This window comes from Terrapene carolina, unplaced genomic scaffold (assembly GCF_002925995.2).
Source record: "Terrapene carolina triunguis isolate 2854851 unplaced genomic scaffold, T_m_triunguis-2.0 Scaffold62, whole genome shotgun sequence".
NCBI lineage: Eukaryota > Metazoa > Chordata > Testudines > Emydidae > Terrapene > Terrapene triunguis.
The window spans coordinates 44,040,711-44,066,100 of NW_020664413.1; the positions used below are offsets into that span (position 1 = coordinate 44,040,711).

Here is a 25,390-nt window from a genome sequence, read left to right on the forward strand (position 1 = left end):
AGAAATTGGTTGTGAGAGAAAATGTAAACAGAAAAATGTGAATAATGATTGGAAGTTGTTTAAGAACATTATCCTAGATGCCCTAAAACCAACAAATAAGGAAGAAGGTAGCCCAGTTAAAAAACAAACAAAACCTGGCCACTATAAAAAGGTTATATAAATAAAACAAGAAGGAAGGTGAAGGTGACTAATGAATATAAATCAGAAGCTAGTAACTGCAGAAAATTTTTAAGGGCTGCAAAAGACCACAACTCAGGGTGGATAAAAATCAATGATTTTTAAATAAATAAATAAATAAAATTGGATTTTTTTTTTTTTTATTTAAAATTGGATTTTTTTGATAAAATGCTTTTTGAGGGGAAAAAACCTATCTAAAGATAGTTTTAATTAAGATACATATAGCTCAAAGATATCTCATCGTGGAATAGGGATTATAAATTCTAATTCTATAGTATGAGACAAAATATTCATGTAATGTCTAAGAAAAGTTTTGTAAATGAGTTCCAGTAGTTCATGGATTAGGGACCCAATCTTATGGGGTTCCAGGGGCTTCTGTATAGATTATTTAGGTTAATCTTTCTATCTACCCAATGGGACTCAGTGCTCTGTCTAGAAGATACCATCAGAGATGCTTAGTTTTGCAGTTCTCAAACTGTGGATTTGTGTCTCCAGAGATAACATTTTTGCTGTTAACAAGCATGTTTTTAAATAAATAAATATAGAGGTGAGAAATAACAGACCTCAACCCTATTGTCCCTCTGCAAATTTTTGTACACAGAGTCAAACACCTCCCCCTTCTCTAAAAGTGCAAAGTTTCAAAAAATGCAATGAATAGAAGATTGTTAGGGGTGGAATAGATCTGGACAAGGAGAAGAAGTCTGGAGATAAATGGGAGAAGGGAGGGACAGGCAGTAGAAACAAAAGTGAAACTGCTTGAGCAGCATATTCCAGAAGTCTTGAGGTCTTTCTGAGTGTAGTCTTCATTGATCTGAGATCTACCATACCATTCTCTCACTAGAAGGGAAAACCTATAATGGCAGCAGGCCATAAGAGAGACCCATTTGGGGAATATTTTAATGAAGTTCCTCTACCTGGGGGTAAGACAGGCATGCGTGCACAAAGCAAACAGTGCAACTAAGAAATGTAAGGCCTGGTTGCCCAAATGAAACAACATCATGAGAAGTGTTCCTTCTCAGGAGGAATCTACATTGAAGATGATGAAAGGAACATGTCTGAACATGCAGGATCTTCAGGTTGGTAAACTTTTTTATTTCCTACTTCTTTCTTAACAACTGCCTGTCTTCCTTCTGAACTATTCTTGAATTCTCATGTTTGAGCAAAAAAATAAATATAGGTGTTACTCTATTGTACTATCATTTTAGATGCAGTTGTGATAAAAAAAATAAATAACTGAAATAGGCAGATCTTCCTTTTACAATTTCACCTTTAAAGTAGCACGGAGTTTCAGTGAATGCAATGAGTAATACTAAATGAGCAATATGGTAATAATAATTAAATAACTGCATTGACTTATTTTGTTTAGGAGAATCCATCCTCAAAATACAGGATTCTGAAATCTATACACCTTCAAGATCACCATAATTTTCTATAGTTTAGAATTATCTGCCACAGTATATCACCTATAGCAAAAAGAAAAAAAAAATCTCCATCATCCAGAAACAACCATAGATACGTTTGTGATAAGAACCAGCAGATTACAAAAAGAGGTAGTTGATGAAAAAATTGCCCGTTTGTTTATGCAACAAACTCTCCTTTCCATATGATTGAGAACTCACACTTCATTAATATGGTTCAGTCATTAAGACCAGGATACAGTCCACCCAACAGAGCAGATGTGACAGGCAATTTGTTGGATAAAGAGTATGAAAGAGAAATTGAGCAGTGTGCAAAAGGTCTAGAGGGTAAAATTGTTAACCTGAGTCTTGATGGGTGGAGCAATGTCCACAATGATCCTGTTGTATGTGCTTGTATGACAACAGAAGAAGGGAATGTCTTCCTTACAGAAACAATTGATACATCAGGAAATGCACACATAGCAGAATACTTACAAGAAGTAACAATAAAAGCTATAAGTGAAAAAAAAATTAAAATGTCTAGTATGCAGCTCTTCCTCAGCCTCTCCTTGTAAGTCACGTGCTCCAGCCCCCTGATCATTTTCCTTGCAGTCCACTGGACTCTCCAATTTGTCCACATCCCTTCTGTAGAGGGGAGACCAAAACTGGATGCAACACTCCAGATGTGGCCTCACCAGTGCCGAATAGAGGGGAATAATCACTTCCCTCGATCTGTTGGCAATGCTCCTACTAATGCAAACCAATAGGCCATTAGCCTTCTTGGCAACAAGGGCACACTGCTGACTCATATCCAGCTTCTCATCCACTATAATCCTCAGGTCCTTTTCTGCAGAACTGCTGCTTAGCCAGTCAGTCTCCAGCCTGTAGCGGTGCATGGGATTCTTCCGTCCTAAGTGCAGGACTCTGCACTTGTCCTTCTTGAACCTCAGATTTCTTTTGGTCCAATCATCCAATTTATCTAGGTCACTCTGGACCCTATCCCTACCCTCCAGCGTATTTACCTCTCCCCCCAGCTTAGTGTCATCCGTGAACTTGCTGAGGGTGCAATCTATCCTATCGTCCAGATCATTAATAAAGATGTTGAACAGAACCGGCCCCAGGGACACTCCGCTTGACAGCGGCTGCCAAGTAGACATCGAGCCGTTGATCACTACTCATTGAGCCTGACAATCTAGCCAACTTTCTACCCCTTATAGTTCATTCATCTAATCCATACTTTTTAAACTTGCTGGCAAGAATACTGTAGGAGACCATATCAAAAGCTTTGCTAAAGTCAAGATGTATCACATCCACTGCTTTCCCCATATCCACAGAGCCAGTTATCTCATCATGGAAGACAATCAGGTTGATCAGGCATGACTTGCACTTGGTGAATCCATGTTGACTGTTCCTGATCACCTTCCTCTCCTCCAAGTACTTCTGGAACAACCACTTTGCAGCAGCTGCTCTGAAAAAAGTGGGAGGAACCAAGCTAACTCTCCCACAAGACATGCGATGGAACTCAGTAGTGGACTGTTTTGAGCACTATATCAAGAATTGGCCTAATCCGTTGACAGTTTGTGAACAAACTCATGAAAAAATAGATGGCACTGTCACAGCCAAAGTTCTCAACATTGGGCTTAAGAGAAATGTTGAATACATGCTGAGTACCCTGAAGCCTATTTCTATAGCCTTTAACAAAATGCAGGGAAATAGCTGTTTTATCGCTGATGCTGTTGAAATCTGGAAGGAACTGAGTGAGATCTTAAAAAGAGAAATATGCAATGACAGAGTTAAATTACAAGCATTAAAAAAACGAATGGGATGAGCACCATCTCCAACTCATTTTCTTGCAAATATTCTCAATACTCGGTACCAGAGTCAAACCTTTACTGCTGAAGAAGAAGAGTTGACTATGATATGGACATCCAGCAACCATTCCTCAATAATACCAACTGTAATAAACTTCAGAGCTAAGGGTGAACCATTCAAGAAATATATGTTTGCTGATGATGTTTTAAAGAAAGTCACACCAGTGAACTGGTGGAAGTCACTTAAGCACTTGGATTCAGAGACTGTTGAAGTGATAATCTCACTTAACAGCAGTAGCTTCTTCTGCCGGTGTAGAAAGAATATTTTCTTCCTTTGGACTAATTCATTCCAAATTGAGAAATCATTTGGGACCTGAAAAAGCAGGAAAGCTTGTTTCCTTTTCTAGATTATGAACAAACAGGAAAATGAAGGTGAAGATGACTGAATTAGCTGCAGAAGCCAATATTTTAAAGTTTCTCATGTTGACCTGGCTGACACAGTCAATTTATGTATTTATTTATTTTTGTGGGTTTTTTTAACTATTTCATTTAATTCTTTTAACAAATTTAACAAAAACAAACCCGATTTAAAAAAAAAAAACTTGAATGTTTAACTACATTCAAAAATTCATATGCTTGTTAAAGAAAAAAAAACAGAATACATAACATTGTTGTTTTAGTTAAATAAAATAATTTAAATGTCTGTCTGGGATGTTCTCCTCCTAATACAGCATGGCAAAAAAATCCTCCAAATATTAATGATTAACATGTTGAACTGGAGATAGTTCACCTCCCAGTGACTTCATAAATATCTGCTTCAATTACCTTTGGTAAATGAAATAACCAAACAATCATTCATTTTCTGATATAGCTGTAAAACTAATCTGAAAAGTTTTCAAAATAAATCACTTAAAAAAATGTATAGTGTGTACCTTCTAAAAATGAAACCTACATCTATCTCTGAGTTGTGAAGAATATGTACAAGGTTATAACCACCAACAAGAATGCACTTTTATGTAGAAATCCATGATTAAATCGAGTCTTCCTGACTAGTGATTTAAATCAAATCCACCCTGCCACAACTAGAAATCTATTGCCAGCAGAATCAAGGACAATAAGGAGTTTTTATAGGATATTAAGATAAAAAATCCTAACAATGTTAATGGTCTATTACTAGATGGAAAATGTAGAATTGTCAATAATAATGCAGAAAAGGCAGACATGTTCAACAAATACAGGCGAGTCTCATCTTACGCGGGGGTTCCATTCCGCAGTTAGCGCGTAAAGCGAAAACTGCGTATAGTCAAAATTACATTGAGTTCAATGGCGGGCGGAATTGCCCGCACTACAGGTACAGTATTAAAATTGTTATTTTTCTCTTTTTTTTTTTTTGGTTTTGCCGACTGCGTAAAGCTGAAATCGCACATGTTAAATGCACGTAAGATGCAACAGACCTGTACTGCTGTTCTGTATGGGGAAAAACAGATGATGATGTCATATGATATGATGAAATACTTTCCATTCCAATAGTAACACAGGAGGATGTTAAACAGCAGCAACTGATGTTGGACATTTTAAAATCAGCAGGTCCAGCTAACTTGCATCTAAGGATTTTTAAAAAAAGAGCTGGCAAAGGAGCTTGCTAGACCATTAATGTTGATTTTCAGTAACTCTTGGAACACTGGGGAAATTCCAAAAGAAAGCTAGTTTGTGCCAATTCTTTAAAAGGGTAAATGGGATGACCCAGGTAATTATAGGCCTTTAATCCTGACATTAGCTCCGGGCAAAGTAATGAAACAGCCATTACAGTTGGACTTTTGTAAAGCAATTGACTTGCTACCGGACAACATTTTGATTAAAAAACTAGAATATAAAATTAACATGACATACACTAAATGTATTAAAAAAGTCACTGACAAGTCTCAAAATGTAATTGTAAACAGGGAATCATCATCATCATCCAGCAGGCATGTTTCTAGTGGGGTCTTACGGGTATTGGTTTTTGGCCCTTCATAGGGCTGCAACTGTATTAACTCATCTGGGAACTAGCCAGCAACAATTCACAGAGTGCAGGTCATGATTCCTTCCTGAATCACTTCCACCTGGTGGAGGGCTGCTGTCAGCCCCAAAGCCCTCCACAGATAGTCCCCAGCCCATTGCTGGGACCCCACCACCCTTTCCTCGTATGAGGGTTAAGGGGCTCGGGAAAGGGATTCAGCTCCTTGCTGTAACAGACATTAGGGGAGGCTGTTTCAGCTTCTTTAGGCGATGCCTTAACTCCCCCACCCCATCAACTCCCTTCCAAGGGAGGGGGAACTATTAAAGAAGCCACTACAATTTTTCCTGACAGCCCAAAGAACCCCCAGCTTGAGGTTGAGGGGGTTGCCTTTTGTCTCCTCCAGAGGAAGTGTTGGGCAATTGCTGTTTTTCTGAAATTGGAACAGAGAAAGAGACCTCACTCTGAACTACACAACAAAAGACCACTACATTTTTCATTTGTTCTATTACTGAAGAGTGGACTTAAACTTCTAGCTATTACAAGCACAAAAGTCACTTTAAAAAGATGGAATAGTAGAATGGTAATCTGGTTCTGTCATGCAGTTTCCTCTATATGTTCAAAAGGGTGGGATGTGTTTTTTACGTACGTTTTTAAAAGCAAATTATCCTGAGACATCCTATCTACTCATGCAAACAATTTTCTACAAAAGTTGCAATAATATAGTAAATAAAACCTATCACAGAAAGCAAAAAATGTAATACACAAGCTTGTTGTCCCACAAGTTCATTTAAAAAATTTTCATTATGTATATTTTTTCCATTTCTGCTACATCACAATTAATATAAATGAAAAAAAAAAAGCTACAATACAATAAAGATATGTCACTAAGTCTTTTTTCCATAGAACTCTATGCATTCCTTTTAATGTTTTTATAACTAACGGTATATGTTTATATTTTTAAAAGTTCACATTCAGGTATAATATTGCAAAACAGCATTATATTAAGTCATACGTATTTACTGCTGATACCTTTAACTTTGTCATTTGTATGGCAAATTTTTGTTTTTCTAAGAATCAGTCTGTACTCTATAAAGATTTGTTTCCAGGATACATACAATTGTGCTGAGCATAACATCTGTTGCTTTGCATTTCCAGAGCTTTACAAAACCTAGCTAAGCACGCTTTCCTACACTCACTTGAGTATATGAACTGACAGAAGAGATATATGGTCATAGTTCAAATAAACTAACAGTGACAACTAATTTCATACTGAAAGCCATTTAAGTAACTAGCTATTTATGTAGCCTAAATAGACAAAAGCCAGGAAAATCAGAGTCAGGGATCAAATTCTGTTTATAAACTGCCTTATTTGTTTAGGAATTGCAACACACACACACACACACACACACACACACACACACACGTGATTTCCATGTGATAAACTGCAGAACCATGTGGCAAGTATATTTATATGCACCTTTTTCTACCTCACCCAAGAACGTATTCTTACACTTTAAACTCAAACAGCTTCAAAAAGTGGGACTGAATAATTAAATATATCTTGCTGATGAGTTTTTATATATATAAATAAATTAAAAAAAAAATACTGCCATAGAATTGGTCCCTGCTTCTCTCCTCTGAAATGTGGAATATCTCCCCATTCCCCGAAAAGTTATCCCCATCCCAAGTCCACTCATCAGCAAGATTCAGTCCTACACCAGTTCTGAGGTCTTCTGCATATACACACTTTCTCAATTTATATTGTGTTACTTCGTGATCTTGCAGGGCTAGAAACAAGACCTTTGTACTACTAGAAAGAGGTTATTCTCAATTTTCCAAAGGGACCGAGCACTCACTCCTAGTTTAGGAAGTCCCATGAGAGCCTTTGAAATTGTGACCTGTTTTGAGTATATAAAAGTTATTTTAGGATGGCTTTAATGGTTTTTATGACTCATTCTGAGCACTGTAACAATTCGGTTCATGGGACTCAATCCTGCAAGGTATTGAACATTCTGGCCTTGATCCAAAGCATTAAAATTAGCAAAGCTCTGAAGCATATGTGGCTCAAGTGTTCTGCACCATACAGTATCAAACCCAAAGTAACTAAGACACTAGGCTTCATAAGCAACTGTATATAAAAAAGTCCAAATAATTTTTTTTAAAAAATCTTTAAACATTTGTAAAGCACTATTAAATAGGTGGCATATGCAGAATATATCATGTTGCGGGGTTGCAAAAGGGTTATGAATACTCACTCAATTGGGAAGATATATGTAACTCATGTCTTTGCCACTCGTGAATAACACGTCCCTCCCAAAACTCATATTGAAAAAACAATGTCACCCTACCACATTGTGTTCTCCTTCTGTTTCAATATTAGAGTATTATATATATTACAGACAGATGTATGGGAGATCACAGGTGCTAAAGTCAGAACTGCCTGCATTCCACATTTGAATGTAATTTATATCAAGGCCAGTGTCACATGACCAGGATGTGGGCAGTCATGCCTAATGGTTGGAATAGGAGTCATGCCTAATGGTCAGAGCAGGAGTTAGTAGCCAGAAATTGAAGCCCAGACTTAGAGCCAGAGTGAGGCATCATAGCCCAGGGTCAGAACCAGAGTCTGGGTATGTCTACACAGTAAAGAAAAACAGGCACCTGGCCCATGCCAGCCAACTTGGACTCTCTGGGCTCAGGCTGCGGGATTGTTTCATTGTTGTGTAGACTTCTGCACTCAGGCTGAAGCCCAAGCTCTGGGACCCTCCCAACTTGGTTACCTGGAGTGAGGAAAGACAGGTCCAGGAGTGATCACAGCTGTGGGTGACAATTTGAGCAGCCACTGAACTGCTGCTGCTGGGCTTAAGAGCTGCTCTGCTGACTCCTCCAACCAATCAGACAGTGTAGCGGATCAGGCAGTCTACTATAAACCAGCTGTGCTTGTTATGTTGCCCAGAGACTGGCTCTGCTGTAGGCCCTGCATCCAGAAAACTCAAGAATGAGTTAAAGTGTGATTGGTATAATACTATCCCCTTTCACCAGGCTCTCTACTTTAGCTATTACAGAATTTCATTCTGTGGTGGCATTGGAGTCAGCGAGCCTGCTTGTTCTTGGGGATATCAATATTCTCTTAGAGGAGTGCTCTTGTGAGACGATCGTAGATGGGGATATATACAAGCCCAAGGACACTGATGAGACTCACGTGGCTGCAATGCATACATCTTTCAGTCTATTCTGAAAGATAGATCATTTTATGAGAAAAACAGTGGCAAGTTGTTCAAGTGAGGGTTCAGAAAGAAATGCAGAAATAGGATGACAAATGTATGATTTAACATCATTTGATTCAAAACCATGTAGTGTGTTCTGATGTTCTGGCTGCCAATAATATGCCTACAAAGTTCCAACTTCATGACTTGAAGACTTTGGAGAAAAAAGTCAGGACTTGTCTACTCAAATTGGCAATAGCAACACAAACACCCATAAAGCAATAGCAACACAAATGCCCATAAAGCACTGTACTGTATCTGGTATCTTGTCAAATCATAGAACAGTGTAAAGTTCATATGAATGCAGAAAATCTTATTCTTCCATGAGCAACAAGCAAAGTATAGGGCCTAAATACTACTGTTTCATACCATACCAGAGCCATAGCTGATATCAGTGAGTAACTGCTTTCAATAGTCAGGAAGACAGACTGCTTACTAATTTAGCTTCATGAGTTAACTGATATATTGAATGCTGTATAACTTCCAGTTTTATGAGATGTTTCTCTGGTTGACTGAAGATTTACTATTTTATAACACTGTCAGGAAACACAGAGTTATTATTTTCAGTCATTGCAGGGAACAGTCAAAGTTTTCCATATTCACTGGAAGCAGTGCATTTCAATCTGCTATTTTGAATTAGCAGAATACAATATAAAGATTTAGCAAAGAAATTTTAAATGTTTGAAATTTGAAAACCATATAATAGCATTTTAGATGTTACATAAGAACATGCTCTACTAATGTGACATCACTGCTGAAAAGTATTAAACTGGGAGAGAAAAAAGAAATCAGTTTCCTTTTGACTTGATAAATATCTACATAATGCAAGACACCTTTTAAATTTAAAAGAACTACCTGCTAGTTCACAATATTTACCACTGAATAAAGCTATAGAAACACCAGCAGATACAACAGAGATAGGCTAAATATCTTTTCAATGCATTAAACAGGGCTATATTAGACCCCAGTCCTGCAAAGACTTACGTGCGCATTTAATTCTACATGCAGACAGTAGTCCTATTGAAAACAATGGGACTACAGGCTGTGTCTAAAAAAATAAAATATGCTCAAGTCTTTGCGGGATGGAGAGCTTATTCATTTCAACTGAAACATTAAATGGTTTTCAATTCAAACACCATGTTATCAACAAATCCACGTTTCCTCTCTTTCAGTTGTATGTAGTAAAAGTTCCTTGTTCTTTGGGAAAAACTCAAACTTGTGGAGAGGGCCTGAGAAAGTCCCTTTGCACTGCTGAAAGTCCAAGTTTGGCTGAACATTTTTCATGTATGTCAGAGAGGGAGCCCCACTCAAGTTTTACATACAGAGAAACATTTAGAGCAGGCAAGAGAAGAGGCCACAGGATCCACAACATATAGCTAAAGGCCCTGTAACCAATCCGAAAGTTAGGAATATGGATATTGCTGCCTCCAGCTCTCCTACATGTTATCCATGTAAATCCCAATTATTCAGGCAGTATGCGGATGAAAGGAATACCATCCTAAGAGAAACATTAGGGCAGAAGTTCTCATCCTGAAGGGTCTCAACCGTCCTACCATTCTTTATGGTTAGATGGGAGAGGGTCCCAAAACCATTAAGAAAGGGGTTCCAAAACTTTCTCTTGTAACATAATGTCACAGTATGAAAAAGGCTGAGAACCACTGTATTAGGGGATGTAAATACACTACCTGACTAGTAAAGATATAGAGATACCAATCAAAAGATAGTGTTTTATTCACTTATTTTAAATAACAGAGCTGCACTGCAAAATACAGCGATCCTGAGAGGATTTTTTTAAAGTTTCATTTATAATCCACTTCACAATTGCACTCACTGTCATGATATGCCAGAACACAATTAACTCAGAACTTTGACAGTTAATATCTGTGGAACAGAAATCAATTTAGAAAGGACCTCATAATGAAATTCTGTAAGAGTCCCACCGACAATTGACAAAAAGGTTAAATTCTAAAAGGAAACAGCAGATACCACTACAAAACTAACAGCTGTTCTTTGGGGTCATCTGCACAAAAACATAGGCATATGTGAAAGAAATCTGACACTCATGAAATCAGTTGGTGTCTAAAATAATAGCAGCTCCTTATGGCAATATGGTAATATATGTATCAAATACTCAACACATTATGTTGCAACAGTATGTGCAGACACCAAAAAAAAAAAACCACCACACATAAGTAGTAGAAATGGGGGCCAGTATGTTAAGAGAGAAAAATACAAGTTGTATGATCCATCAAGGTTAAAATACAGCTTAAAAAGAACACAAGAATGCATATTATTCAGAGTTCACAGAATTTTTCAGATATTTATTTTTGTTTGTAAATACTTCTGGTGTGGATAAAAATATTTTTAAGGACTGTGGTTAATAAAAATAAAGTCTGTCTTCCAAAAGACAAAAAGTTGCAATCACTACAATTTACATGAATGAAACAGCAAGCAAACAAGATTTCTTCTATGTATATTGATTACTTCTCTTGTTTTCTAGTGCAAACATACTTAGATATTATTTCCTGTTTTGTAATGCACATTGTTAACAAATAAAACATGCCTATATTGACAGGAAGATTAACTTCAGGGTGAACACAATGAACCCAAAAGCAGATGCACCGTTTCCCAATCATTCTTTTTACTATTGTTTTGTACAGTACACTCAAACTACTCAATCTGAATATTTATAATGGGAATTCACCAAATGAAAAAAAATGCAGATTGGTCAGTAGAGAAGATTTTTAGAGGTATTTGGAGGGGAAAAATAGAGTTAAAAAAGAAAATACACAAAAACACATACTCAGCAGTTTTTCATTTTACATGTGGGGAACTGACTTATCACTACAGAAGTAAGTTTGAAAATATTACAACTCACATCAGTTACCTGGTCAGAATGAAAGTGACAGTAAAAGTTAAAGTGTAGGCACACAGAAGGGACAGGGCTTCAATAAGCCTAAGAACTAAAATCCCTAACACAGAATGATATGGCCATTCAGAAATATTTGGAAATAGCTAAGAAACAAATCCATTCATGTGAATCTGACTGGCTTCATCATTAGAGTTACCAATGACCTAAATTTAAAAGCTTCTATGATGGAGTCAGGAACAGAACCTATTTGTTAGCTATAAGACTTCAGGCAAAACACTGTTGAACTCAATGAAGATGTAATGAATATAATGTAGGGTAAATTTTGGCCCACAGGTTTTTTTAAATAATGAAAATAATGAAAGAAAGATTGATCAGCATGTCAGAAAGATTCTCCTCCAAATTTAATAGATAAATGCATTAGTTTGCTGCAAGTGAAGTGAAACTAACCCCTCCACTCCCAACAAACCTCTTTTTCCTTAACTTATCTACCTGTAAAAAGAATCTAATACTTATACATCTCAAAGGGATGCAATGGAGTTTAACTAATTGATTGTAAATCTGTTTCAGACCCTCTGATGTAAGGCAGAAAGTAATTTTTTTTAAATGCTTTATGATACTTACTATGTAGCACATTCTGGCCACAAACTGAGCTCCCCTCATTTCAGTGACAAGAGCAACAAGCAAAAGCACATCTGGCGGGGTAAAGGTAGGAGTTATGGAGAGCTGCATTCTTCCCCCTTTGCCTCAAGTGAATCAGGATTCCAGTCATAGCTATTTCCTGACCCCATCAGCATTAACTTACATGATATCATACAATGAAACAGTCTCCTCTCGCACACACAGATGATGGTTCAGGGGTACTGGAAGGTAGAAAGGTACTGCCAGGGCCGGCTCCAGGCACCAGCTTCTCAAGCAGGTGCTTGGGGCGGCCGCTCTGGAGAGGGGCGGCAGGTCCAGGTATTCGGCGGCAATTCGGCGGACGGTCCCTCACTCCGCCTGGGAGTGAAGGACCTCCCACCGAATTGCCGCCGCAGATCGCGATCGCAGCTTTTTTTGTTTTGTTTTGTTTTGGCTGCTTGGGGCGGCCAAAACCCTGGAGCCGGCCCTGGGTACTGCTATACTGTATTAGTGACCAAGGGGCTGGGAAGCTATGTGGAAGCACAGACCCTCCATGAAGATGGCCCTGGCTTTCAGTGCATCTCCCAAGATCAGGAGATTCCATGGGACTGAACTCCCTTACCTGTTCCACCAAGGAAAGCAAATTCTCCACTCCTAAGGAAATAATGAGTTGGAAACTCTGATGAGTCCCAGAAACAATCAGTGCATGCGATGATCTCACCACAGTGCAGAGCACCTTGGTTCTGATTCTTGGCATGGCAGAGTGGAAAAATCAGAATGAGAGGACTAAGCTCCAACTATCTAAAGATGTCGGCCTTGGTAGCACAATACAGGGGGGGAAATATTTGAAAAAAAAGAGCAAAGCTTTCTCACTTACAAGTAAAGTAGCAACTTGTACTGCAACATTTGAGTTTATCTATGCAGACTGGTATTGCCTATGTCTTTGATCCTATGCTATTCCAGTAAGGGCCACAGTTCAACCAAGAGAGCATCAGAGGGTGAAATCCTGGTCGTACTGAAGTTAATGGCAAAATTGTGACTTATTTCAATGGGGACAGGATTTCTCCCAGTATTTCTTCAAACAGTTTTGAAATGCTGATAAACATATTTTGACAAACACCTAAGTGCCAAAACACACTCTGTACAAAGCAAAATTATCAAAGCAAAGTTATCCAACAATGAACTCACATTCTGGCTCTCGAAATACTCATTACTGATATTCTCCACCCCTTATATGCACACACAAAAACTCGCAAAGGAAGTACCAGTGGCAAGTCATGACTTCAATTAGTGTTACAACGAGAGTATCTTTCCATTTACAGTGCTTACAGATAGTTAAGTCTAATAATTCCTTAGTGCAGAAAAACACTCAATTTAAGATTTGTCCAAGATTTAAATTTCATAAAAACAAAGGGGAGGCATTTGGAGTGGGGAGGAGTTGTTGTTGTTGTTTTAAACCTAAGTCCAATAGAACTATTTCTATGTTTTGAAAAAAATCCAATAAATTAGAGTGCCCTTGCATTGTTTGAAATCCAAATATTATGAAGGCACTACTGTTTGAAATCCAAATAGCACTAGGACCCCAACCTTGCATGCCCTTATCACATGCTTAATTTAAAACTTAAAGCACTTAAATTTAAAGCATGAATATTCCCAACTGACTAACCTAAGCACATGTATGTTTGCAGGACCAGGGTCTAATACAGACATTTGTATTTATATTTTTTTCACTTTTCTCTCTCTCGCCTGTATGCAGAAAATTGTAATGCATGCACAAACTAGACACAAGCACCAGCATGCACTCAAAGTTTATTAATTCTACTCAATTTCTGCTCCCACACTTAAGAGAATCAAAGAAGTAATGCCTGAAAGTGGCAAAAGATAACAAAAGATGAAAATTTGTCTTAAAATTTATCAGCACATTCCATCTTATAAAAATAAGTCTCACAAATTAATGTTCATGTGCAGAAAGAAGCAGATGAATATTTATACATTATTAAACAAAAAGGATATAGAGGACATACTAATATAAAATTTCTCTCGGGAAATAGCTGAGTCTTAAAAGTTTAGAATGTGTGGAAGTGCTAAAGATATTCAGATAATTTTAAAAATGAAAATTAAACCATGTAATACAAAGCTGACTTTGTCAGATGTATCTAGTATTACTCATTTTTATGTCCACCACTTGAATATATTATCACATTTGTATTTGGACACCAGATAGCCCATTAGTTCAAATATTAAAGAAAATGTTCTCTGCATATCAGCAGCCAAATCAAAAGCTTCTAATTTGATCAACTAATAACTTCAATAATTCACATTTTGTAAAGGGCCATTTTTGGTGTTATTCCTGTTTCCATTATTCTTGACTACCCGATAGACTGACAGATGTCTTACCTTAATATCCTGAACAGACTACTGGTATCTATTTCACCCACATCTGTTCCTAAATAGCTTTGGCAGCAGACTACTATGTACTTGGAATTCATTCTAAGTCATTTATTACTAAGGACTTACTCTTTTGTTGTTGTTTTGATATTTCATTTTTTCCCATTATGCTTTTAAAAACATTCCTTTACCGTTTTTTAAAACTTTCTACAAAAACATATTGTTCAGTATTACAGAAAAGATTTGCTTTGAGCTCTCCAGGTATCTTAGTTACATGCTAACATAAATTATGTGATTTGTGTCTAGTGACTTATGCAAAAGCATGCTTTATCTTGGAGTCCCAGAACCCAACCCATGCTAGCAACCACCCAGTTCTGATACTTGAAGAGTGCTTCCACGCATTTTTAGATGTGTCCAGAGGTCTTCAAGAATGAAGACATATGCCAAAATTATCTTTAGTTATCAGAAGCCCCCACATTTACAGATACTGAAAGTTTTAGACCCAGGGCCAATATTAAATCAGTTGGCAATCTCTGTCCATTTCCTAGGTGACAAGCATCTGCATCATAAATCAATACCAAAATTGCCACAAATTGAAATTCTTGTTGGCAGTCTCAAGAAAGACACTCAAGAATGAAAGTGACAGAGAATAAAGTCCTTTTTCAACCACATTAAGCCTTCCCAGGATAGGGAAAAGATATATTGGGAGAACAGCCCAGGGAAGCTTGCAATTCCTTGTGCTGTAGCTATTCTAATATGCAAGTGACTCCCATTTCCAGAGCTGTTAATCCAGTATCTTTCATAAATATTAAATTTCACTTTAGCTGTTCGTTACTTTTTTTCCCAACAAAACCTATTATAAATCTTTAAGGTTTTCAAATAACCACACACAACTAATTTTTAAATCTATTCTTCAATTAGTTTTCTTTTCTATGATTTTGAACTGCTGCTCAGGTGTGAGCAGCTATACTATCTCAGGTTACATATTGATCAGCATTAGAAAAAACTTTTTTTTCCCCTTTCTTCATCAATTATTTTCCCTGACTTGGTAACACCAGTACTGACAAATAGGCAAGCCCTCCTTTTCTCTCAGTCAGGAAAGTAACAGCCAACCTGTGCAGGGCACCTCATTCTACTTCCTCCACCAACAGACAATTTCCAGAGCTGGGGAAAAATTATGGTTAGCCCACACTATCCTGATTAGTCACTTTGTCAGAGCCCAATTTTCCACTGCAACATCCTGAGAGGGTGTCCATACTGGTGCTGCTACATCACTAAGAACAACTTACAAGGTAAGAAATCTGATTTTCTGTTATGCCTATCAGTATGGAAAAATAGGTCTGACTAGCAGTAACCAAGGAGACAGAGTAACTATGAAGAAGCTAAGAAAGGTTAGGCTAAAGTGACAGGAGAGAAGAAGCCAAGATGGCCACAGACAACCCAATCCTCCAGATATCCCTAAACCTCCAACTGCCAGAAGCTGAGACTGTACAAGGCAGGTCACAGATCACTTGAAATTGCCCTTTAGCATCTGGCACTGGCCACTGTCAGGAGACAGGATACTGGGCTATCTGGACCATTGGTCTGACCCAACATGGCCATTATTATGGTCTCAGAAACCAACCAATGGAAGCCCACTGAGGAGAACTGACCACTTCCTGAGGACAGCAGCCCCAGGGCTAACATGGAAGGCTCCCTTCACTTCAGGAAAGGAAGACTAAGTTTTCAATGGATGTCCAGGAAATGCCATTGGGCCTCTTATCTGGTCTTGTGTTTATGATAAAAGTTGGTCAGTAAGATTTCCTAGCTAAGGTGGAAGGCTGGGACCACATCGGGGAGAAAACTGGAACATACTTGGAGAACTACTTTATCATAAGTTATCATAAGTCAGAACTGTAAGTCCTTTGACTCTCTGGGCTGAGGTGACGGATAGCAGAAAAACTGCTTTCCTCAAACGAATGTAGAGTGGCAAGATGAGTTCAAACACAGAGGATACTTAGCAGTAAGTTTAGGCTCCAAGGGGAAATGGGTAACTTAACCGGTGGCCTAAAGTAAGATCAACCAACCCTATAGTTAAATGAAGTGCACATTGGTTACTAACCTTTTGTAACTGTTATTTGTCAAGATGTGTTACACATGTCCATTTCACTCTTGGTGTGCGTGCGCCCCATGCAGAATTGCTAGAAATTTTCCCCTCAGTGGTACCCATCAAGGAGGCTCCAGAGCCCTCTGCTGATGCATGCCACTGAGTGTAGGGTGACCAGAGAGCAAGTGTGAAAAATCGGCATGGGGGTGGGGAGTAATAGGAGCCTAAATAAGAAAAAGACCCAAAAATCAGGACTGTCCCTATAAAATCGGGACATCTGGTCACCCTGAGTGCCAGTACAAAAGGCCCAGCTGCCCCCAAGTTCCCTCAGTCCCTTCTTGACAGACAACTCTGGCATAGGACGGCAAGTCATGGAATGGACATGTGCAACACATATCAAACAGCAGCAGTTACAAAAGGTTAGTAACCATTTTTTCTTCTTTGAGTGATGGCACATGTGCATTCCACTCTTGGTGACTTACAAGCTGTAATGTAGGAGGAGGGATTGAGTTAATGTACACACAGACTGCTAAATTTGGATGAGTTGCACTCCATTTTCTCTGGAGTACTCAGTAGAAGCATAATGGGATGAGAAGGTATTAACTGAAGACCAGGTTGCCACTTTCCAAATGTCCTGGATAAGGACTTGCATAAGGAACACCATTGAGGCCGCTTGTGATCCTGTGGAACATGGTGTCAGTTTGCCCAATGGGGAAATGCCTGCCAGATCATAACAAACATATGCAGAAAGTTATCCAGGACAAAATTCTTTGTGAACAGATCATGAGACCTTTCATTCTGTCTGCTATGGCCACGAACAGTTGGGTTAACAAATGAAACTAGTCCTGTCTATGTAGAACACCAACTCTCTTCTAATGTGTATAGTTTGCAGATGTTACTCCTCTTTATTGGCATGTGGTTTGGGGTAAAACATAGGTAAATAAATTAACTGTTTAATATGACAGTTAGATACCACTTTAGAGAGAAATCTCAGATGAGACCGCAAGTACGCCTTATCCTTAAAAAAAAAAAAAGTGTATAAGGAGGTTCAGATGTCAGAGCACACAGTTCAGCCACTCTTCTGGCTGAAGCACTAGCTACTAGAAAAGCCACCTTTAGAGGTAGGTGCAGTAAGGACCAAACAATAGCCCTTGAGCTTCAACAAAATTAGATTCAAGTGCCAGGGTAATAGGTTCCCTTATTTGAAGGTAAAATCTCTCCAGTCCTTCACGTCATTAGAAAATATAGAACAGTTATCCACATGTGGATGGAAAGCTGATACTGCTGCCAACTGGACCTTGACAGACCTGTTTTAGGTGCAAGAGATTATCCAGTATATCCTGGATAGAGAACTGCATTGGTGAGACCCTGAAGTGACACGACCAGATAGGAAAACGCCTCTATTTTGACATGTAAAAAGCTCTGATACTTTTAACAATTTAACAATGCACGGAAAACTTGCTCTGAGCAAGACTCCTCCCTACAATTTATCCACAGAGCCTACAAGCTGCTAAATGAAAGGCCCGTAGGTTTGGATGGAGCAGTCAACCATGATCTTAAGAGATCAAGTCTGGGTGCAATGGGAGTGAAATTGTAGCTGCCAATGACAGATCCAATAAAGGGGAAGCCACACTGGGGCTATTAATATAACTTAGGACTGGTCCTGTTTGATCTTTAGCAGCACTCTGTGTAGGAGTGGGATTGGGGGAAAAGTGTAGTACCGCTTGTTTGTCCAGGGCAGCAGGAAAGTATCTGTGATGGAACCGGGACTGTGGCCTTATAGGGAGCAAAACAGTTGACATTTCCTGACAGCCTTCTTGGCAAATAGGTCTATCTGGGGAGTCCCCCACTGTTGGAAATTCATCTGGCAACATCCGGGTGGAGAGACCACTCATGGTGGCTTGGAAATTATCTGCTTAAGTGGTCCATTGGCTCATTCTGCACCCTTGTACGGTAAGAGGCTTTGAGACTCACACTGCAAGTTCAGTCAAAGTTCCATAGGTGAATTGCTTCCTGACAAAGCAAGAAAGAGTGAGCTCCCCATTGCCTGTTGAGGTAAAACAAACATCTCCACAGTGTTGTCTGTAAGAACAAACAGGCTTTTTCCCTGGACACAAAATAGGAAGGCCTGACAGGTGAGGCAGACAGCCCTTAGCTCTCTGACATTGATATGAAGATAGGAGATCCTTAAGGACCACAAACCTTGAGTTCAGAGGGGACCCAGATGAGCTCCCCATCACAGGGCAGATGTGTTCATCACCAGTGTCATCAAAGGCTGACAGCGGACAAAGGGAACTCCCACACAAACACTAAGGGGGTCTGTCCACCAATCGAGTGAAGTTAGTACTCACAAGGGCACCATGTTCAGATGGTGATGATTTGGTGAATAAACAGAGGCCAGACAACTTTGAAGAGTCCTGAGATGCAGCCTGGCATATTGGACTACATATGTGCACAGGCATATGCCCCGGGAGTCTCATATAGTTTTGGGCTGTTGTGATTGGGGGAACCCTGAGAAACAGGATTATTTGGTGGCATACCAGGTCTCAAAGTTCTTTTTTACAGCTGAACACAAAATTCCTTTGGTATAGCTTTTGGGTATGCATGAGTTGGCTATGCCACAGCAATAATCTGATCATAGTAGCATGGATTTTGTGCCATTTCTCTCATACAATAAGCACCTCTCTGCATTTATTAAACATACCATTTGCTTTCTGCTAGAGAGCCAGCTCTAAAAGAGAAGTACAGTAGAGTCCCACTGTGGACACCCTGGAGAAGATGTGAGCAGAGATTATGATTTAGCAATTGCTGAAAAAGCCAGGTTGCTGGAAAAACAAATATTTATCTGTAACTCTGAATTAAGAGCATGTGGATATTTGAAATTTTTCCCTTTGTAAAATCTTTTGTAAAACAGATCTTGTTTTACTCAATCAAGTCCTTTTCAACAACTTTGCTCACTGAAGACTGTTTTATGAGGACAACTTTCTGGAGCTTAATTTCTTTTGCTGTTGCCTTAAAAATTTCACCATAATAAATATCAAGGAGTTTGACACAAAACCCTGAGATAAAGACGCTGAGCTAAATCCAGTTTGCTTTACTCACAGTAGAAATATGAAGAACTACTCAGCTGTGTAAGTGGAGCAGGATTTGATCCACAAGCCTCACCCTAAAACTTAGAGACAGCTCACAATAAATTACTATATAGCATATATATAGCTGTCATTTAGATTAAAATGCAAAAAACTGATGCTGCAGAATCAATAAAAATCCTGTTTCTATTCTGCCTATGGCTAAAAGCTGTAAGACACTATTTCATGTTTCCATAGTGTTTATATACTAGAATAATAAAGAAAGACTGCCCAGGGATACTTTGTTTTAGGTTTGAGATCTTGATAACCTTATTTAATTAAATTCTTCACTTTTATTGCTGGCACAGATTTAAAGTGGAGAGAGATGCCAGTAATTATCTCTTTTAACTAATTTACTGTAATCCTGTTTTAAGTAAACTTTCAATTTCCATAAACTGATTTGTAAGAGGGAACCACAGAAAAAGCCCTCTTCTACTAGAAATTCAGCAGTTTTGTTCTGACAATTTCATCTGAGGCTAATTGTCCCCCTTCCATAGGTAAAATTTGTGGTCTGGCAGAAAAGGAAATAGCCACAGGAGCATAAAGTGATACTGGTCCAAAACTGAACACAAAGATTTGGCCCTCTCCAGGAGGAGCAAGTGGCACTTTAGCGATGATTTAGTTGTTACAGTAACTTGATATGTATGTCGCCAACATACTCTGGCAACTACCTCCTCCCCCTGCTGCCCTGTGGCTGCCCAGCCCCTTGCAGGCATCCCTGATCCCTCCCTGCCTGTGCTAGGCTCAATCAATTTAGCAAGTGTTCAAAACAAGACCAACTAAAGTGGCAAAGCAGTGGCGATGCACAGTCCCCCATGCGCCATCAGGGTGGGTGGCGCCAGGTTGGGACGGTGCTTGGGGCTGGAGCGTCCCCGCTAACAAGTTGGAGACTTAGCAGTCACTTTTGATTGGAGGGGGGAATACGCCAGCCCCAAATCGCCTTCCCCTTGACAGGCACATTGAAGGCTGCTGGGGATGCACTGAAGCAGCAGGGTCCGCCCCCGCTTCCCCACTCTCCCCCCAGCCAGCTCCCCTCACTCACCCCCGCGGCTCTCGGGCTGGATGGGGCTCCACCGGAGCTGCCTGGCGCTGAGCACCACGTTGCAGCTCCTCTTCCCGATCTGGAAAATGCCCCTGAGGAGCGGCTCCTCCTCGCCCCCGGCCGCCTCCCCCCCGCGCGGGGGGTCTCTGGCCAGGGGGGCCGCCCCCCGCCTCTCCTCTCCCTCCCACCGCTGCGCCATCGAGGAGGCGGAGGAGGAAGAGGAGGAGGTGGTGGTGGCAATCCCCTGCCCAGCCGAATCTTCCACCCCGGTCCCCGGCGGCGAAGGCTCCTCCACAAGCTCTGGCCAAGCTTCTCTCCTGGGGCGGGGGAAGGGGCTCTCGGCCCCCAGCATGGCGGCGCCACCCTCCAAGCCAAGTTGAAGCGAGAGACTCTCCGCGTCCCGGCTGCTGCCAAGGCAGCGGCTCCTCTCCCCCTCCCATCCCGTGAGAGGGTGCGAGCGGCGGGTGGAGGGAGTCGGGCGGGTGAGCGCGCGCCCCGCAGCCGTGCCCGTGAACGGCCGTCCATACGGTCGCGCGCGGAACGCCGGGTGGAGCCCTTAGGAATCGTTACTCAGCTGGGTCCCTGTTGCGCGGCCTTTAGCACAGAGCCGCCTCCTTAAAGGAGGGAAGGGCTGGATCCCGCCCGCACTGACCGCTCCTGGCGGCGTGGGGCACAGGTCGCTTGGCCGTAGCACAGGCGAAGTCCGAGGTGCCTTTAATAGGATCAGGCCTTTGCTGTGAGCTTGCCCAGGTTGTTTGGAGAGGCTGGATCCCACCACGCAGAAGTCAGTGGGAGCAGGATCATCCCCTGAGCCTCAGCCCCTCGCACCCCTGTTACAAGTGTTGCTAATGTTCGCTATTTTACCTCTACGCTGAGGTGTCACTCAACGTACTAAAATCACTAGGAACGGCATGTTAGCACTGAGAGGTGTTGGGCGGGGGGAATAGCTCAGTAGTTTGAGCATTGGCCTCCTAAACCCAGGATTGTGAGTTCAGTCCTTGAGGGGGGCCCCTTCGGGAGCTGGGGCAAAATCAGTACTTGGTCCTGCTAATGAAGGTAGGGGGCTGGACTTGATGACCTTTCAAGGTCCCTTCCAGTTCTAGGAATTAGGATATCTCCATTAATATGGTAACACCCTATTACACAGAAAGATCTGATCATTATTGTTGTGTATAATGTCTCTCTAAACTAAAGCTAGGGGTTGGAGTGACTGTTTTGTTTGGTAGTTACATGGCAGGGAATTTGTAAACTTGTTTTTCCTAAATAAATAAATAGCAAACTGCTCTCCGATTTTTTTCTCAAGCAAACTGCTCTCAGATTTTTTTCTCAAGCCTGGCAATATGTGTTTTGTATTAAAGATTCAGCTCTTTACTTTTACCTTATTGCACCATTAAAAGGACACGCAAACAATTTGCCATTCCTTGATATTCAGAAGTCTCGTCTTTAAGACATACATTTATACTATTATAATTGTTTGCAGATTGTGCTTTATAGCAATAATCGTCTCTCTCTGTCTATGGTATTTGTAAGGTGTCGGTCACCTCGGTATCTAAGTGACAAACAACAGCAATTATGAAGCAAACAAAATTTCCTCAAAAGGGGGAGGTGTGGTTCACTTTTCTCTCCCCGATTTTCCAGAGATAATAAAGATGTTTTTAATGGGGGAACTTGTTGAGGAAAATAAGCAATAAAAGATATTGCAGGCCATGAGCTATGAATGGCGTGAATTAAGATTCAAAATTAAATGTAAAAATGTCTGTCATTTTAGAAATCTAAGTGATGTTATATACATCTGAAGAAATCATCCTATCCACACCCACACAAAACTGAAATAAATGGTGTGATTTACTCAAGCAAAGGCAACAAAATTGCCCTCTGTGAAAGTATCAGTACACCATTGCTAATGATCTAGATCAGTGGTACTCAAACTGTGAGTTGGGACTGCAAAGTGGGTCATGACCCTGTTTTAATGGGATCACCAGGGCTGGTTTAAACTTGCTGGGGCCTGGGGCCAAAGCCCAAGCCTGAGGGCTTCATCCCTGGGCGGTGGGACTCATATTACAGGCCCTCTGCCTGGGACTGAAGCCCTGGGGCTTTGGCCCCCTCCACCCGGGGCGGTGCTGCTTGGGCAGGCTCAGGCTTCGGTCCCCCGCCTCTCCCCCTCCTTGGGACCTGTAGTAATTTTTGTTGTCAGAAGGGGGTCACGGTGCAATGAAGTTTGAGAACCCCCGATCTAGCTGAAAATACACTTCTAAGGCAAGTTGTTTAAAAATGCATTATTTTACAGTCTTGTGATACTTAGCTTATTGAGTTACCTCTGTTATTCACTTGGTTGAATTATAATCTAAGTAATTCTAAAACATACAAATCAAGGCTGGGTTTGAGTACTTCTGAGTTCAAGTCAAACCATTCACACAGCTTTAATTAAAATGTAGCTGATAATGTCTTCCACTGTTACACTACTAAAATCCCCCTGTTGGGCTTTCTCTTAAAACTGAAAAATCGACCTCTCTTTTCTTCCATTGTTTTCAAGAAACAGATCTTTTCTGTTTTAATGGAAACATTCTGAAAGAAAAGAGATACAATCTATTTTAATTGTTGCTCTACCATGGGATTTGATTTCTCTCTCTTTATGTAATTTTTTGGTATATTTTATAGATAACATTGTTTTACATTGTTTTCATAACTGTGTATATAGTTATTTGTAATGTATTTGCCTCTATTTAGAGTAGCTTCATGTATATCCTATGAGATATGACCAGTAACAATTGACATTCTGCCCTCAGGTAAAGACATGTAATTCTTTCAGATTGTGACTTGTGTGTGCATATCTGATGGCACAATTTGGCTTTAACATATTTTGTTTACATAAAAAGTGCAGATAGAGATTTTAGCAAAAGAGAATTACAGGTCAAGAATGATAAACAGCAAGGTCTACACCAGTGACCACTATACTGCTGTTATAGGATCATCATGTCAACCTTTCTATGAAAATATTTTACGTGCAGTACTTGAACATGAAATTTGAAAAATAAAAATACAGTAGTATATTACCGTATTTTATAACAAATCATCAAAAGCTTGTTTAAACAAGGATTATTTTACAAGGGACAAATATGGCCCCAACTCATATCTAATCATATAAAACTTCTGCTTGCTTAAAACTCTTAACAATAAGGGACCTATTCTGATGGTTTTTTTGTAAGTTGTGCCCAGTATTTTTTCCATGTGGATCTTTTCTGTTGGAATCTATATACTTTGCAAAATAACAAAATAAAATGCAAAAGGTTGACATTATGTAGAAAATTTGGAGATATCTGTCTTTTGTTTAAACAGAATTCAGGCCAGAAGCTGGTATAGCAGGATAAAAAACTGCAGACCAAATATACTTTCCAGAGTATTATTCTGACAACTGTAACAGTAGATGAACCAATAAAACCTGTATCAGTTATTTGACATCAATGAGAGTTTTAATGTATTTTCATTGATGTCACTTAGAAGGAAAGTTAAATCATTAACTAGAAGGTAAAGTACAATATATGATTAAAATAAGAAAAGGTGCATCAACTTTCAGGCTCTATGCTCTATATTAACTGCTTCAGCAATCTTTATTTGTCTCTGGAACCACTTATTAGCCTACACAGTATATCTCATATAATAAATACCAGTTTATTTCTCAGTAAATTGCAATCAAAGAATAAACTGATAACTCCTTTGTGTCCCTAGAATGTTATTACAGTTTTCACTGACATCAGTGAAAGAGTATTACAGTTCCCAAGAGACTTGTAATACCCTTCAACTGACGTCAGTGGAAGTTGTAATAGCCTTTTATTAACTTTACTTTAAGGTGATAGTAAATCAATAACTTAATATTTTAAATTAAATAGATTAAAAACATAAAAGAATAAAATTAAATATATACATAATGTATGTAGCAGAGGAAATCCTTAGAGGGAACATTAGATGTTATTGGCCTCTGCTGCCATTAATAAATACTCCATTATCAAAACCTTTGAGTAAATTCTAGGGTGGTATTTTCTTCCAAGACAACTGTTATTTTATGCATAATACATGGATTTCCAATATACTTAATTAATTTGGTATACAAAAATATTTTTAAATTCAGGTGTATAATATCAATTTATAGATTAGCTGTCACAACTGAAGAGTTTTTCTATACATACTAACTATAATCATTTCCACCTGGCACTGATATAGGTCTGCCTTTCAATAGCTTTTAGCTATGGTTTGGATCGATCTCCTAAACCTCCCCATTTGGATCTCCCCTCTCCTTGGCAGAAGGGACCTCAGTTGCCTACATATCGCTGTTCCTGCTTCTCTGGATAGCACAGAAGTCTCTCTGCAGATCTGGGATCTGAGTTGAGAGAGGGGTCAGAGATTGAACAGGACATGTCATCCCTATCTTGCTGGGGAGGAGAGGCATGCTGGAGATTCCAGGGAAAAGGTAATACCAAATTACGTCTTCCACAAAGCCCTCATCTCCTGGAGATCCAAGAGACAGCAACAGCTTGGGTAAGTCCCTAATGGAGGGAAGCCACCAGGGTCCAGATTGAATACAAAAGTACAAGGTCTCCACACTATAGTC

General features: G+C 39.7%; 1 protein-coding gene across 1 annotated transcript in view; it reads right to left on the minus strand.

The window, feature by feature from the left end:
- CERKL (ceramide kinase like) overlaps positions 1–21,136 on the minus strand; it is a 94,750-nt gene extending 73,614 nt beyond the window's left edge. The window contains exon 1 of the mRNA XM_024204057.2: positions 20,785–21,136. Coding sequence (XP_024059825.1) covers positions 20,785–21,136 — 352 coding nt within the window. The remainder of the gene's footprint in view (positions 1–20,784) is intronic.
- Between the last annotated feature and the right edge of the window lie 4,254 nt (positions 21,137–25,390).